General features: G+C 43.3%; 1 protein-coding gene across 1 annotated transcript; it reads right to left on the reverse strand.

Annotated features, from left to right (window-relative positions):
• Positions 1-1,417: 1,417 nt before the first annotated feature.
• On the reverse strand, positions 1,418-12,993 carry SFRP4 (secreted frizzled related protein 4). Its single transcript, XM_004606890.2, has 6 exons — positions 12,315-12,993; positions 10,257-10,337; positions 9,840-9,905; positions 6,814-7,012; positions 3,649-3,712; positions 1,418-1,940 (listed from the first exon to the last, which is right to left on the reverse strand). The coding sequence occupies exons 1-6, from the start codon at positions 12,757-12,759 to the stop codon at positions 1,755-1,757; spliced, it is 1,041 nt and encodes a 346-aa protein (XP_004606947.2). The 5' UTR covers positions 12,760-12,993; the 3' UTR covers positions 1,418-1,754.
• Between the last annotated feature and the right edge of the window lie 3,361 nt (positions 12,994-16,354).

Genomic DNA, 16,354 nt, shown 5'->3' on the forward strand with positions numbered 1-16,354 from the left:
TCAGAATGGGAGATATGTGCTGAAAGTAGATGAAGGACTAAACATGATAACCTCTCAGTATCTGTATTGCAAACCATAATGCCCCAAAGTAGAGAGATCGTGGGGGGAATTGTCTGCCATGGAGGCAGGGGGAGGGTGGGAAAGGGGGTGATACTGGGGACACTGGTGGTGAGGAATGTGCACTGGTGGAGGGGTGGGTGTCTGATAATTGTGTGACTATAACACAAACATGAAAGATTGTAACTGTATCTCACAGTGATTCAGTTAAAAAAAAACATGGCTATCCCTCTCCTCTCTGGTTCACATAAGTCACGGGTGGGGGGCACCTGGCATCAATGCTGAACAATAATTATACTCAAATTTTGTGAACTCTGAACTTTTCTAGTCAGAGTTAGTGTACAGAAAAGTATATTGGAAAGTAAGTAGAAGAGAAACTCCCAGAAGGGGAGAAACTTAGTGTAGGACTAAGTTAAGTATGGCTCATTGTATGTGTATGTATGTGTGTGTTATAGGAAAATTGGATTTTTGTGTTACTTATCAACAACAAAAGAATTCCCATTTATTTCCCAGAGATGTAATGTTAACTCAGGACCCACTTGTGTTAAGGCTTACACCCTGTATTTCTGTAGAGCCTTTTAGGTTGCTTACTTGGCCATCTCCCTGGGTATTTTGGCCTCCTATGAGCCGAAGAGCTGAGACAGAATTTATTGTCTTAGAAAAGAGTAAACTACCCAGTCTCAGAGAGTTCAGGAATTGTCAGGGATGTCTAAACGTAGGTTTAAGTCAGCTGAAATGGAGCCACAAGCAACAGTGGCTGATGGGGAAACTTAGGTTTCCTCCATCAAAATCAGGAGACTCGGGGTCCAGATCCTCTCCTCAGCTAACTGCACCAGAGAGCAATCTGCAGAGAGATTTTTCTCCAGGCCAGCATCAAGTGCTCTCTAAGATACCCTGGGAAATGAGGTATGTGCATACCTGAAGGTAGAAATATTTGGAACTGACTATCTAGTACCTAAATCATAATCACAAAATGTGTTTCTGGTAGTTCTTATAGGCAGTGCATCCTGGATGTAAAATCAGAACATCCCACCAGGCAGGGGAACCAGAAACAAGGACCTCACCGCTGCCCACCTGTGCCTTTTTGATTGACAATTACTTTCATTTTAATTCATTTTAGAGCATAAAGTTATCTTTGTAAAAAAAATTTACAATATCCCACCTCCTGTTTTTCTGGAACACTCAGAAATGCCTTTGTAGCTACTTCACCTGCAAACAGTAACATGTAATAATTGTTAAAACATCCATTTCTTTCCCCCCACTTCATAAGCACTGTATTTTTGCTCACTTTTGAAAGATCATGAGGATTTTAACAACAGAAGTCTAACTGAAATAAAACAGATTTTAAAAATATCAGGTGTTGTGTTTATAACAAGGCATATATTTACAACAAACACATCTGTCAAACTGTAGGAACAAAAGCATCATTTCCCCACACGGAGAGCTCAGAGTCTGCTCACATGCTCCTCTGAGCCATGGTTCTTCCCATGAGTTTTCACGTCACTCTCTGTGCCAATGGGCATAAATGCCACTGTGGCTCGTGATGGCTTAAAAAGAAAGACTGAAGTGTATCAATAAGAAAAGTTCTGCAGGGCATGTCTATGCAGGGTCTGCAGTTGTTAATGTGAGTGGCTGCACAGGCTCCTGAGTGCCTCGCTTCATCCTGAGCGGAGTCTTCACTGCAGCAAACGTTTCCTTCACACTCTTTTCAGGTTTGCTCCCTTCTGGGCACTCCTCACCTTAATGTTCTTCTTGGGTAGGGCTGGTCTCGGAGCAGGGGGCTTTCCCTTTGGCTTAGGGGGATTACTACGACTGGTGCGCCCCGATGTTCGCTTCTTGTCCTGAATCGTCTTTTGCTGTTCCTGAAGCCTTTCTTCCCACTGCTGCAAAGCAATTTGCAAGCAAGTCAAAACAAATCCATTTCACCCCTTTATGCTATTACATGACTATCAGAACGAATGCAATGTTTTTAACTATAGTGTATTACGCATGACAACAATTACAACAGCTACCCTATGTTGTTGGGCAAGTCCGAGATGATTTAGAAAGTGCTCAATATTTTATTGAAATTCACCAGTCCTTCAAGCTGTACACCACTGCCATAACCAAAGTTATTTGTAGGAGGTTATCTGTAGAAGGTCACATGTTTTCTGCCTATGATGCACACCTTCTGCACATAAATGTTAAGTTGGAATTCAATTCACCAGACTGATTCCAACACTCAAGTTTCCAAGACATGCAAATTTCCCAAACATCCTAAAATGCAGTATTTTCACACAAACAAATGCTTTTAAAAAAGTTTTGACATGTCTTAAAGCAGAAATTTTCCAGTATCAATGGTAGCAAGGTTCATTTGCTTTCCATTAAAAGCGAGACAGAAAGTCCACCAATATTTTCCAAGCAACTCAACTATTAACTACCTAGAATTAATGGGAGAGAGGCATTGGGGCAGTGGTTTACTTGATATAAAATGAATTACTATTTATTCATATAAGTAACTACTATTTTGAAAAGAATTGCATATAAGGAACAAAAGTAAATCCACTTTAATAAACAATTTATTTTATTACAACACACATGTCTCTAGTTTGTTAATAGTATATTACACTCAGCAGAAATTTTTAACAAAACCAAAGGCCAGGAATTGAGATGGTATAAATAGAAAACAATATTGTTCCCACAATCTTAGCACACAATTCCAGTCTGCTCTAAGATAATAAACTTATATTTTTATCACATTGTGCTCTTTCAAATTATGAAAGTATACTAGAATATTTTCTGCAAACAACTATGCCTTGTGCAGAACTTTTTAATCTCATTAATATTCTTAGTTTCAGATCCTTATAAAGAGTTGCCTTCTACATTGATACTTCTAATCTATTGCAATCTTAAAAGTTAGAGCCAAGTCTGCTATAGTTTTCTGTCTAGTAAGACAAAAATAACCCTGAGGGCCAGATACACAGGGGTTAAGAAGCTTGCCTTTTATGCGGCCAGCCCCAGCTCAATCCCCAACACTGAACATGGTCTAGTAGGCCCTGCCAAGACTCATCACTGAGCAGAAAGGCAGAAGTAAGCCCTGAGCATGATTAGATGTTGACCCAAACCACCTTCCGACACCCCCCACCCTCAACTCTCACCAAATAATACATTAAAAATACAGCTTTTTTTTTCTTTTTGGGTCATACCAGGTGATGCATAGGGGTTACTCCTGGATCTGAACTCAGGAATTATTCCTGGAAGTGCTCAGGGGACCAAATGGGATGCTGGAAATCGAACCTGGGTTGGTCTTGGCAAGGCAAACACCCTACCCACTGTGCTATCACTCCAGCCCCCAAACTACAGTGTTCTTGAGCAACCCATGAATGTTTAGCTCAGGTGTAATCATAGTGTTTGGTTCTGTTATTAAGAGGCATCGATGAGAAGCAACTGTGTTCAAACTAACTTCTCCAAGAGTTAATAGTAGTACGTGCTCTTCGCTGGCCAAGAGTGTTTATAGAACTGTATGATCACAGGCGTTGAGGGTGGGGGTGTTGGGAGGTAGTTTGGGGCAACACCCAATCATGCTCAGGACTTACTGGTAATTATACTTACTATGGATCTTTTACTAAGCTGATCTCTCCATTTTTCAACTAAACAATTTTCAAGCAGCATCATTCTGGGGAAAAAAAAGTATTTTTTATTAAGAAAGTTAAAAATACAAAAAAATTGTAAAGAACAAATTCTTTAGTAACATTTAACTCCCAACCCGCATACATATCTACCATTCATATTTTATTGATACTTCTTTTTATTATTCCTCTTACCTACGTATATATTTTATTTCATTTTTTTTTGTTTTTGGGTCACACCCAGTGATGCTCAGGGGTTACTCCTGGCTTTGCACTCAGGAATTACTCCTGGCGGTGCCTAAAGGAACCATATGGGATGCCGGGGATCGAACCCGGGTCGGCCGTGTGCAAGGCAAACGCCCTACCCACTGTGCCATTGCTCCAGCCTCTACGTATATATTTTAATCACACGTCTATCTTTTACTAAATGTTTACTTTTATTATTAAGTCGTATGCATTTTATGACTAACATAAATAAAATATTACATTAATAACTATATAATGTTAAACATATGAATATCCAAAATATATTGAACATTTTCTCTACTTCTCTACCATCCTCTTTATGCTTAGCAACCAATAAAAGTGCTATGTTGCTATATTCTTGGTGCTTATTATTTTGTTAGACCACATTCCTGAATGAATTACTGAGACAAATAGTCGGTATTTTTAAAAGATTTTGACATTTTATTTGTATTTATGTTATATTTTAGTTGCAAAGTATTTTGATGTTTGGATAACATGTATATGTTCATTAGATGCCCTTAGGATTTAAAAAATCTCTTTAATCCATTTGAAATTATATTTATAATATTTAATGAAATATTTTCAGCCTTTTATAAATAATATATGTATTTCCAATTGATTTGATATATGTCACTCATAGCTATTTTATGCAATAGTATTTGCATAAAGTTTTTTCTATTGTATTTCTCTGTGTGGTATAATATTGCAGAAGGTTTGGTTGGAACCAGTGTAGCTTTTTATCAGTTTTGCATATCTCATAAGGCAATAGTTCTCCTTATCCCTCTTTATCCTTCCTCAAATTTTATCTACAATACCAAAATTTTAAAGGTATAAATCCCAGTAATGCAAAAATATTTCTACTGAGATTTTGATCAAGAGAATATTAAATATAAAAAGTAATGGGGGGCATGAAAACTGTAGCTTCATTTATAATTGATTCATCTGTCCAAATAGAACTTAACGACCAGCAACCCTAGAACTAAATCTAATATTGCAGTAGAAAAATCCCCATGCCAGAAAGTAGCCTCAAATCATTCATTCAACAGTCACTCATTTAACATATTCAACTATTTTAGAGAGATGAGATATTAGTAGAACAGCTTAAGCACAGGTTATAGGGACAACAGAAGAATGAAGCAAACCCATAATTTATTCAAGATGTTAAATTTTTTTAGCTCTATATTTTCAAATTTAAGCGAAGTGGTATAAAAAATGCCCATTTTGGGTTTTAGTTCCAAAAATCATTTTAGAGAAATAGTGTTGAGCTGAATGTATGCTAATGGCTGAGACTCCAGGGAGGAACCTGGGTTAGAAAAACTAGCAATCCTGGGACTGGAGCAATAATACAGCAGGTAGGACGCTTGTTGTGCACACAACCAACCTGGTTTTGATCCCAGACATCCCATATGGTCTTACAAGAACCCCTAGGAGTGATCCCTGAGCACAGAGTCAGAAGTAAGCCTTGAGCATCACTGTGTGTGACCCCCACACACAAAAAGAAACAATTTTTCTGAGGAACATGACTACAGCCAATTTGGGGGTCTATCCTGGGGCTTGTACAGTGCTAGTTCTTTATTGTCTAAGGAATGTACTAATGTATGTAAAAAGATATCCACAAAAGGCTGAGGAGGCCACACACTCCCTGCTAGAGACAGGTGATGGTGTGTGTGTTTGTGTGTGTGTGTGTGTGTGTGTGTGTGTGTGTGAGAGAGAGAGAGAGAGAGAGAGAGTGGATAGGTATAGATTAGGCTTTAATAAATGCTGTAAACAAGTATGGAACTGTGATCCTTAATGATCACCTTTACCTATCTAAAAGCTATTAAAGAGCTTTTCTTAACAACTACAAAAAGTTTTAATATAAAAAGCTTTTATATGAATAAAAAAATTAGTTTGTGCCACACCAAACAAGAAATGGTTTCTACATAAAGCAATATAATTTGTTTACAAGTTCTTGAAACTCTTTTTTCCCCTTTATTTTGGGTTTGGGGCCACACCCAGCAGTGCTCAGGGCTCCCTTCTGGCAGAGCTGGAGGATCGTATGTGGTGCTGCAAATGCTCCAGGAACAGTCATGTGCAAGGCAAATCCATTAAGCCCTGTATAGCCTTGAAATTTGGGGGGGGGGGCATAGCTGACAGTGCTCAGGGTCACTCTTGCTGGAGCTTAGGGAACCGTGTACAGTGCTGGGCGGCAAGAACCCACATCAGCGAAACACAGAGCAAGTGCTCTACCAGCCATACTATCACTCCACTCCCCAAATTCACTTTTAAGGATTCAGTTTAAGAGTCCGGAGAGACCGTAAAAATACTTTACCTGCACACGGCCACCCTGGTTTAATTCCCAGAACCTCAGGTAGACCCTTGAGTCCTGCTAGGGGTGATGATCCCAGAATAAAATTCCAGAAGCATGCCCTGACCACTGCCAGGGGTGGCTCCAAAACAAAAAACTAATCTAAGTAAATATTCCATTATATGTTCATGTTTGTATATTTTTAAAAGATGTTGTAATGCTGGGCTGGAGCGATAGCACAGCGGTAGGGCGTTCGCCTTTCACACAGCTGACTCGTGTTCGATTCCTCCGCCCCTCTCGGAGAGCCCGGCAAGCTACCGAGAGTATCGCGTCTGCACGGCAGAGCCTGGTAAGCTACCAGTGGTGTATTCAATATGCCAAAAACAGTAACAATAAGTCTCACAATGAGAGACGTTACTGGTACCCGCTCGAACAAATCGATGAGCAACGGGATGACAGTGACAGTGACAGTTGTAAGGTTTAAGATATATGTTATCTCACTGAGAAATGTAGCAAACTGCTTTTGAACTACAAAAGCCCTCCTGAGCTGGTCTTCAAGACCATGCCTGTGTGTCCACACATGGTGGGCAGTTCCTTCCGCGCTTTCATGCTTACCGTGAGCGCCACTCATAGCACATGATGAGCACATCTTGGTGGGGTAAGATATGGGGACACTGGCAAGAAGAGTTTGTAATGAGCGGGACTTGAGTGCGCGGGATGGGTGAGGAGGATTTGAAGATCTCCTTCACGTCCACCACTGTAGTTACTTCGTTACAACCACTCCTCTGCACAGCTTTAATTTTGGCATGAATGGCTGCAATTGAAACATGGGAAGAAGCATTGCTGAAGCCTTGGAGAATAACAGGGTGAGAGTATTCTGGCCAGCTGCTGAAAGTCCCTTAAAGAATCATTCCTGTAATTATGGTCATGTCCAAGCTGACCAAATGCAGACAAAAAGACCACACAATCTCATGCTAAATGCAAGGCCTCCCATATTGCCAACATGCTATGAAAAAGTTCTCAATCGTGCTGCAAGTCATGAGAGAAAATCAAGAAGTAGGCTCCCTCTGGGATCTGCTCGGGTCAGCAACTATTCCTTATTGCTGATCAATAGATTTGCAATAGAGAGTCCTATAGATTCTTCCCAGTCCTAAAATCCTCAATGAGTTTCAGGCTTTTGTTCTCCTCAAACCATATCAGGAAATTGAGTTTCATACATGATCATTAACTGTTTTATCGAACAGTGGGGAGCTAGCTCAAGTGGCAGAGCACATGCACAGATGCTTTGGCCCTCAAGTCTCTTTAGGCTCCACCCAGTATGGCTGAGTGCAGCCTTGGTGGCTCCTGAGTATGCACCAGGCTCATGGCCCACATGGGCAGGAAGCCACCGGCTAGTATGGGTGGTGCCAGGCCCTCCTGCAGCCCGTGGAGAGGCCCCTGTAGAGGCCCCTGTTTTAAAATTATAGAAAAAAACACCCATTTTTGATATTCTGCCTTTGATGTGAGTTGAGAATCATGTGTTTTCTGATTCAGGTGCTTTCTTACAGTCTGCATGGGACAATTACCCATCACACCATCATATCACTTCCTCTGTCCGACAGGAATATTCCTAATCTTAACCCTCTATTTCACACACTGTCAAAGTGAAATCCCTAGTGAACAGAGGTAGTGATTTTTACAGGTAGTGGTTAATGACACTGTGTTTAATAGTTCTTTAAATTCTGTTTTGTTTTATTATTCCTCAGCTTCTTGCTGTCTTATGATTACCCCGTCCCTATAAATTATCATCAGTCTACTATGGCTCTATCTTGAATCCCATCTTAAGAAGCTGATTCATGGAGCTGAAGAGATTGTACAGTAGGTAGAGTGTTACCCAGGTTCAATCCCCTGACATCCGATTTGGTCCCCCAAGCACTGCTGGGAGTATTCCTGAGTGCAGAGCCAGGAGTAACAACTGAGCATCACCAGGTGTCACCCAAAAAGCAAAAAATAAAAATAAAAAAGAAGCTGGTTGATAAAGGAGCAAGATGACTTCAGTAGAAAATGGTTTCATCACCACAGTAATTATGAAATAAGGAATCACTGAAGAACAGCAGGACAAAAGCACTCAAGTAAGAAACTAAAGCTGGGTAGTATTAGATGAGCAAATAAATTAATCTGATGAAGCAACACTATGTAAAATATGTTTAAGGCAAGCAAGAAGAAGATGCTACCTTAAAGTATGGTCTATATTTTTTTGCTTGAATAACCCATATTGGTTCAGTGTGTTTCTCAAAACCAACTCAAAAACAAAGTTTGGAGTTTTATTTTCTTTCAAAATTTTATGTTGATATGATTTTTTGATTTCACATTTGAGATTAAATATGAACTTTCTTATTACATAAAAATTGAGTTTGAAATCATGAAAACTTAGTTAACAAACTATTTTCACAAAACTCTTTTGGAAGAAATGTTTTAAGGAATAAACAAAATAAACAGCCTAATAGACATGTTAAATTTATTTTGATGGCAATCCAACTAAATTTACTTAAAATTTTGAAAACAACAAAAAAATCAGGGGTTGGTTGTTAGGGGTGTATTTTAGTGATCAAATATTAGTCTTGTATGTGTGGTGCTCTGGATTCAAATAGGACTCCTGTAAAGAATCCTTTGCTACTCACTGGGAATAGCATCATTAACCCCAGCACCATGAAAGCTTGCAAAATGTCAAGACTGATCTATTCATTGAAGAAAGTGCTCACAGGCTCTTTCAAATAAGAGGAAAGTGGACTTTATACATTATGCTCAGACTTTACTTGTGGCCAGAGTATGATTGACACTGTCTCACAATACCTTTAAAATACTTGTAGCAACTGACCGCTGAAAGTAGGTAAAGGGATGTACATTATTAACCCTTCAGTGCCTGTATTGCAAACCATAGTGCCCAAAGGGAAAGAGAGAGAGAGAGAAAGAGAGAGAGAGAGAGAGAGAGAGAGAGAGAGAGAGAGAGAGAGGGAGAGGGAGAGACAGAGAGAAGAAAAGTGCCTGCAATAAAGGCAGACTGGGGGTGAAGAGGTGGAAGGAGGGAAACTGGGGACATTGGTGGTGGAAAATGTACTGATGAAGACTGATGAAGAGATGGTTGTTAGAACATTATATGATGGAAACCCAGTCATGAACAACTTTGTAACTATGTATCTCATGGTGGTTTAATAAAACACTACTAGTACTACTAATTACTGGTAGCTTTTTTTTAAATACAAAGAAACACAGGAATTCCTGGACCTATGAGCATCACGTCTCCAGCCCTTGTGCCTCTCTTTCACCCATCCCCAGCGAGTAGCAAAGGAACCTCACAAGAGTCCTAGTGGGCGACCCTCGCCCGCTATCAGCACTGCTTCTGAGAAGGATTGAACATTGTATCTGATCCAAATCACTATCTCACCTGGGTAACTTACTTTCCCTTTTCTAGGAAAGTAAGTTACCCAGGTGAGATAGTAACTTACTTTCCTTTAACTAGGAAAGCACAAAGTTTTACCATTGTTAAGTTGCTTGGGAGAATCAAAAAGATCACATAGAAAAATTATGAGCCTTGCCTTTACTTTGTGACTAGCAAAGCTGCCTTTGTAATAGGTCCTAAATAGCTACATCAGATGACTTACCGTAACTGTAATTTTTGCTCAGATAAGTTGCCAGTGTTGGCTTCACTTTTTTGCACTTGCACCGATCTAAAGAAAGCAAAAGAGAGGTTAAAAAATTATGTACTTAATGCCCAAAAGTAGAGAGAAAGAGGGAAATTGTCTGCCATAGAGGCGGGGGGAAAGGGTAGATGGGGTGAGGGGAAATACTGGGGACATTGGTAGTGGAAAATATACACTGTTGGAGGGATGGGTGTTCGGTCATTGTATGACTGAAACTCAAACATGAAATTTTTGTAGCTGTATCTCACAGTGATTCAATAAAAAATAAATAACTAAAATTATGTACTGACAAAAGGCTCAGAAATTACTATGTGGTGGTGGCGGGGTGGGGGAAGGGTGGGAGGGGACCATGTTGAGAAAAGAGGAAAAGTAACTCACCTGGGCTTAGACTTTTACAGTCAAGATCAAGAGGTCGTTCCTGTACCATCATGTCAGGTGTGATATCTATCCACTTCACATCTGAAACATGCATGAAACCGTGTGGGAGAGCGCAGTGATCCTGTCTGTTCCCCCAGCTAGAATAAGGCACCATCTAGAGACATAACCGACAGCCTCACAGTTGAACAGTACTGCACCTAGACATGCCTGTAACGGCCCCAGGTAAAGTGAGCAAGAGGAGAGAAGACTGGGAGCTGCGCTGCCTCTCAAACTGGTGTCAAAAAATATGTCCATTCCACTACGCAGCCTCAAGGAAAGAGGAACCCATGCAACGTGCTGTAGTCTGGTTGGAATTGGAAGAGAGCAAGTTTGGTGCAGTAAGCCAGAAGAGGGGCAAATGCAGGATGATGTCACTTATCTATGGCATGAGAACATGTAGAGTAGTAAAGGGAGATGAGTCTAGACCTAGGGAAGAGAAGGACAGAGAAGGAAGAAAGCAAGAAAGGAAGAAAGAAGATGAGAAAGGAAAGTAATGGGGGGGGGAAGCGTTCAGGGGTCTCAGTTTTCCCAACGAAGTGAGGGAGTGGTATAACTGTATATCTAAAGCACAGACTCAGCAACATTGAAAACATGAGATTCAAACTACAAGCACTGAACTGTGAAGTGTGCCTGGCAAGGTGGCCCGTGGGGGCAGGGGCGGGAGGGAGTGTGGGAACATTGGTGGAGAGGAGTTGACACTGTGGCAGGATTGGTGCTGATATATTGCATGTCCAAAATCCACCTATCAATAACATTATAAATCACAGTTCTTTAAATAAAAAATTTTAAATTAAAAAAGAAAATATGTGCATTTTGAAAGGCTGAAGCACATTCCAACCTGGATAAATTCTATTACTCCTTTCTGAGTCCATCTGAAATGCTGATTTCCAGTGCAGGTGGGTATTTTACACTAATCATTAGGATACAGCCCTTCCAAATTCCTGCCTCATACTTTGCAGAAATAGTCCACAGCTGCCAATGACAATGATAAGCAGGACCTTCATTATGTGCTTTAAGCGGTCATATTTTATTTCATTCTTAAACTGAAGCAGAGGTGAGTTTCTGTTTTGTTTTACTTCTCCTTGGTATTTGGGGCTCTGTTCTAATGGTGGAACTCAGAAATCACACAGAAGTCATGCCCTTTTAAGAGCAGAAACAGCCCAGAGACAGAACAGCGAGAGGGTAAGACACTTGCCTTACGCACTCCCAGCCCGGGTTGGATCCCCAGCACCCTACACGGTTCCCTGAACCTGCCAGGAGTGACCCCCAAATGCTGAGCCAGGAATAAGTCCTGAGCACAGACAGGTGTGCCCCCTAAAATCCCCATAGTAGTAGTAAAGAAAAATAAAAGCTAAAGTGCAGAAACATTGGTGAAGCCAAAAGAACACAAGTTTTACAATATTTCCTTCCATTGCAGCCTGTTTTGCTTTCTAGAAAATCAGTAAACGTAAGCAGACAACACAGCTTTCCAGAGTGGCCCTTTTGCAAAGAGAGGCGGCTGGGACGGTGACTCCCGCCTTCTCAGCAAGCGCTTCCAAGATCTCACCCACTGAAGAACCAGGGTGAAGGAAGGGTTCTCAGGGGAAATGAAACCTGCCCGGTGCTCAGTGCTGGCTCCAGCAGGTGGTGCGTCCCTGTCTAGCTCCCGCTGCTGTTTTGATTGTTCCTCTACTCCTGGGAATTGGCCAGGCAGGAGGCGGGAAAGGCGCACTCCTCACTGTGCACTCAAGGATCACTGGAGGAGGGGGACCCTAGTGGTGCTGGGGATCACCCCAGTGTCAGCTGCAAGCAAAGTGAGTGCCTTTCCCTTTGTCTCTCAACCCCCGTTGAAGGTGAAGGTCCCCGGGTTGCCTTCGCAAGCCGATCTCCCCGCCGCACCCCCACTCTTTAAGAAGGGGACCGCAGGGTCCTTTCTGAACTCCTGAAGTTACTGGCGGGAACCCGGACTTTGCGCAAGTCACGCCTGCCCCTCCCGCGGCCGCGGCCGCGACCCCCGAGGGCGCCTCCGGGCCCGCTCACCCTCGGGCAGCTCGGTGACGATGGCCTCGGGCGAGATGCACACGCCGCGGTCGTAGACGGGCAGCTCGTCGCAGGCCAGGCTCGGGGGCCAGCTGTGGTTGTAGGCCCGCATGAGCGGCTCACAGCCGTCGCGCGCGCGCTGGCACACCGACTTGCAGGGCTTGATGGGGTCGTGCAGGAACTCCAGCGCGCAGATGGGCGCGTACATGGCGCAGAGGAAGAAGCGCAGCACGGCACTGCAGTTGGCGTCCACCAGCTCCTCGTACTGCTCGATGGCCAGCACGGCATTCTCCTGCGTGCTGTGATGCAGGTGGTTGGGCATCCGCGTGATGTTCCAGGGCATCTGGCGGCACATGGGGATGCGCACGGCCTCGCACGGCGCCCCGCGCACCCCCAGCGCCAGGCGCAGCCCCGCGCACAGCGCCGCCAGCACCGACACGAGCATGGCAGGGGGCGGCGGGCACTGCTGGGCTGCGGGCTCCGCGGCGCGGCCGGCCCGGCCATGCCCACCCTATTTATCCCGGCCGCGGCGCCCCACCCCGGCCCCGCGCTGACATCACCCGGGCCGGCCCGCACCCCGGCCCTACGCGTCCTGCGGGCCCGGGAGGGGCGCCCGGCCGCCGCGCGGGTGCCAGCTGCGGACTCGGAGGAGGGAAGGGCGCCGGGACCCCGAGGCCAGCTCTCCCCCTCCTGCCCCACCCTCCACAGTGCCCGGGAGAGCGCGGGCGCGGGGGGCTGCGGCGGCGGCCGCCGGGTCCCAAGCACGTGGGTTTGTCCACCAGGGGGCAGGACGCGCGCTGAGGACGGGGGCTGGTGTGCGGCTGGGGGTGGGCAGAGAGGGTGAGGGCTCCGGGCTGGGGTGGCATGGCATTTATTTTTCCGGTTATTGTTGTGGTGAGTAGGTGAAACCTTGAACCTAAGGCTTTCTGGAACGGCCTTTGTACCTGTCCCAGGAGCAGAACTGCTGGAAGCGTCACAGTATTTCATCCGGCAAACCCGCTTCCCCTCCATCCCCTACCCTACCCCGCTCTCCAACATGAGTCAGAGCAACCCAGAAGAAACACAAATGTTGGACACCACAGTCTGAAAGTTGGGTTCCCGTCGTGCCAATCTGTTTCCAGCTTCAGCCTGACTTTACTGGTATGCTTGGAAATTGTTATTTATGAATAAGAAGGTGTAGACTATGGAAAGACGGTGTCTGTGTTGTTTTCCTGTATCTTATTTTATGAGGTTTATTTTATTGAAACAAGCGGCTTACTCAGATAATCACAGAAAACAGAATTTATTGTTATAAGTGTAAACCAATCTTCAAGCAATATATCTTCTTAAGATATTTGAACACGAAAACATGTTCTTGGTTGGAAATCTGAATGTAAGGCAGATAAAGTTTGTCTTTCCTGAGTTCAAATCAACAAATCAACAAAGTTTAGTTTTGACCTTGACCAAGAATGAGCATGAAAATAATGCAAGGAACAAAAAGCATAACTAACATTTATCCAGCACTTGCGGTAAGCTGGGCATGGTACTGAGGACTTTAAACACTTCATTTAGTTTTTATTCTTTTTAGGGCATGTGAATTAAACATGCTATGAAAAACTGATAGATGAAACCAGTATTTTAAGATTCACTCAAGGAACCCAATTCTATTTAGGATAAGCACAGGGCTTCTGTATCCCGCCAGGGTCATTTACAGAGGACGTACAATCTTTGATAAATCAGGTCTCACGGAGCTGGAGAGATAGCACAGCAGGTAAGACCCTGTGTGGTGTAATCCCCAACCAATCAACCAACCAATCAACAACAAAAACCAGATCTCAAGTGCCAAAAATGCTGCACCAGGCTAGTGAACTAAGACCATAGCCAGATGGTGTCTCAAGCAGTATAAAATTCAATGGTGGAGGCTTATTAGCTGTGATTTCTAAGTGGATCTGCTAAGAGCTCCAAGAGACAGACTCCCTGGCCTTCTCTTGTGTCCTATGAGGAGGGCAGATGTAACAAGGGTTCACCTTCTTTACACAGTTAGAACCTGCTGTATTTGTTTAACCAAAGAAGGTCAAAATCACATTAATTTGGATCCTGCTCAATTAACTTATATTTGACAATGATTTGTCCAAAGTTCATGAAACTAAGTCCCCCGGTCAGTGGCTTCTCTGCTGGCTTCCATTTGGTTTCAAGTGATGTCTGCTTCTCTTTTCATCTTTGACATATCTAGGGTTCCCTTAGACTCCATCACTAATCCCTTCTATTTCTCTCAGCATCTCCCTGGGACTTCAGGTCTTCCCTGCTAAGGCACTGGGACATTGGTATAAGGTTCTCTAGCATCCTGACTTCCTCTCACTAGATGACAATGTCAATTGACCTTTTCCTACTCCTGGATAACATTGGGTTGTCCTTGCTCCTCCTGAAGGGAGCTTAGCTTTATTGAGCTGCTCTCACAACAGTGCCCCTGAGGCACACCCAATTCCATCAAACACTAATAATTCTATCTTGCTTTTCTCTTACTTTTATGTCACTTGCATGGTTTAGCAATGTCCCATTTTTGTATAGACATAGGAAGACAGTTCATATTATGATTTTATATCATGGAAGTTAATTGACTTTAGATAATATTTACCCCTGGATATCCATCCATATTTACTTGACTTAAACCTCAGTTGCCCTTAGTTCCTAGTTTTCCAAAAGCAGGGTCTTGACGAAGGGACTGGATGGACTCAGGGCAGACTGGTAGCTATCCTGGCATTGAAAGGAGGAAGCTAAGCACCAGAAGTATAAGCACCACACTTAAGAGCATAGTCATGGACAAATTCTGTCATTGCTCAAAAAGTAGCAACTGAATGAGGAACCTGCGGGGGTTAGGAAAGACTAACCTGGCCTGAGAACTGTAGTCTGGAATATGTAGCGAGATGTGCCAGGAAGAGCCAACCTTTTTTTTTTTTTTGTTCTAGAGTTATTTCTTTTTTTTTTTTAATTTATTTATTTTTAATTAGAGAATCACCGTGAGGGTACAGTTACAGATTTATACACTTTTGTGCTTATACTTCCCTCATACAAAGTTTGGGAACCCATCCCTTCACCAGTGCCCATTCTCCACCACCCGTAAACCCAGTGTCCCTCCCACCCTCCCCAATCCCATCTCCCCCCCACCCCACCCTGCCACTGTGGCAAGGCATTCCCTTCTGTTTTCTCTCTCTAATTAGCTGTTGTGGTTTGCAATAAAGGTGTTGAGTGGCCGCTGTGCTCAGTCTCTAGCCCTCATTCAGCCCGCAACTCCCTTCCCCCACATGGCCTTCGACTACAATGTAGTTGGTGATCGCTTCTCTGAGTTGACCTTTCCCCGGAACGTGAGGCCAGCCTCGAAGCCATGGAGTCAACCTCCTGGTACTTATTTCTACAGTTCTTGGGTGTTAGTCTCCCACTCTGTTATTCTATATACCATAGATGAGTGCAATCTTTCTATGTCTGTCTCTCTCTTTCTGACTCATTTCACTCAGCATGAAACTTTTCATGCCCATCCACTTAACTACAAAATTCTTGACCTCCTTTTTTCTAACAGCTGCATAGTATTCCATTGTATAGATGCACCAAAGTTTCCAGGAAGAGCCAACCTTTAAGCTTAATATATCTCTTACTGTGTTCTTACAAAATGGCTAAAATATTATAAGTATATTTACTGTAATTGTTTAAATGGATTACTAGCTGAGGAAAGAATAAAGCAATACACCCTGGATGGAATTCCGCCCTTGAACAGATCTCTCAGTAATTTGTAGTGCTGAACCCTCAAATGAGATTTTTGTCCTTGAGTTAATCCCCTAAAAGTCCCCTGAAGGAGTGGATTTACCTCTGTTTATTGTTATGACAATGTTCAACCCCACCTGTGTGTACCCCACCCTTTATGATTTCTATATAACTATGCTGTAAGGGGTAAGAAGGGTAGCGGATTTTGAGGTCTACAAGGAGACTAGGATTAGGTAACTATGATGACTGGGACTATGGCCAAAACTACCCACTATGATTGTGCTGTAAGAGGAGAGATTGGGCTA

The sequence above is a fragment of the Sorex araneus genome, chromosome 1 (genome assembly GCF_027595985.1).
Source record: "Sorex araneus isolate mSorAra2 chromosome 1, mSorAra2.pri, whole genome shotgun sequence".
In the NCBI taxonomy this organism is placed as follows: Eukaryota; Metazoa; Chordata; class Mammalia; order Eulipotyphla; family Soricidae; genus Sorex; species Sorex araneus.

Bases quoted from the DNA above. Each gene is read 5' to 3' on its own strand.
- SFRP4 (XM_004606890.2), bottom strand. From the start codon at position 12,759: ATGCTCGTGTCGGTGCTGGCGGCGCTGTGCGCGGGGCTGCGCCTGGCG. The intron at 10,338-12,314 runs GTGAGCGGGCCC...TGCATGTTTCAG, and splicing joins CGTCACCGAGCTGCCCGAGG to ATGTGAAGTGGATAGATATC. The intron at 1,941-3,648 runs GTAAGTATAATT...ATTGCTTTGCAG, and splicing joins AGCTTAGTAAAAGATCCATA to CAGTGGGAAGAAAGGCTTCA.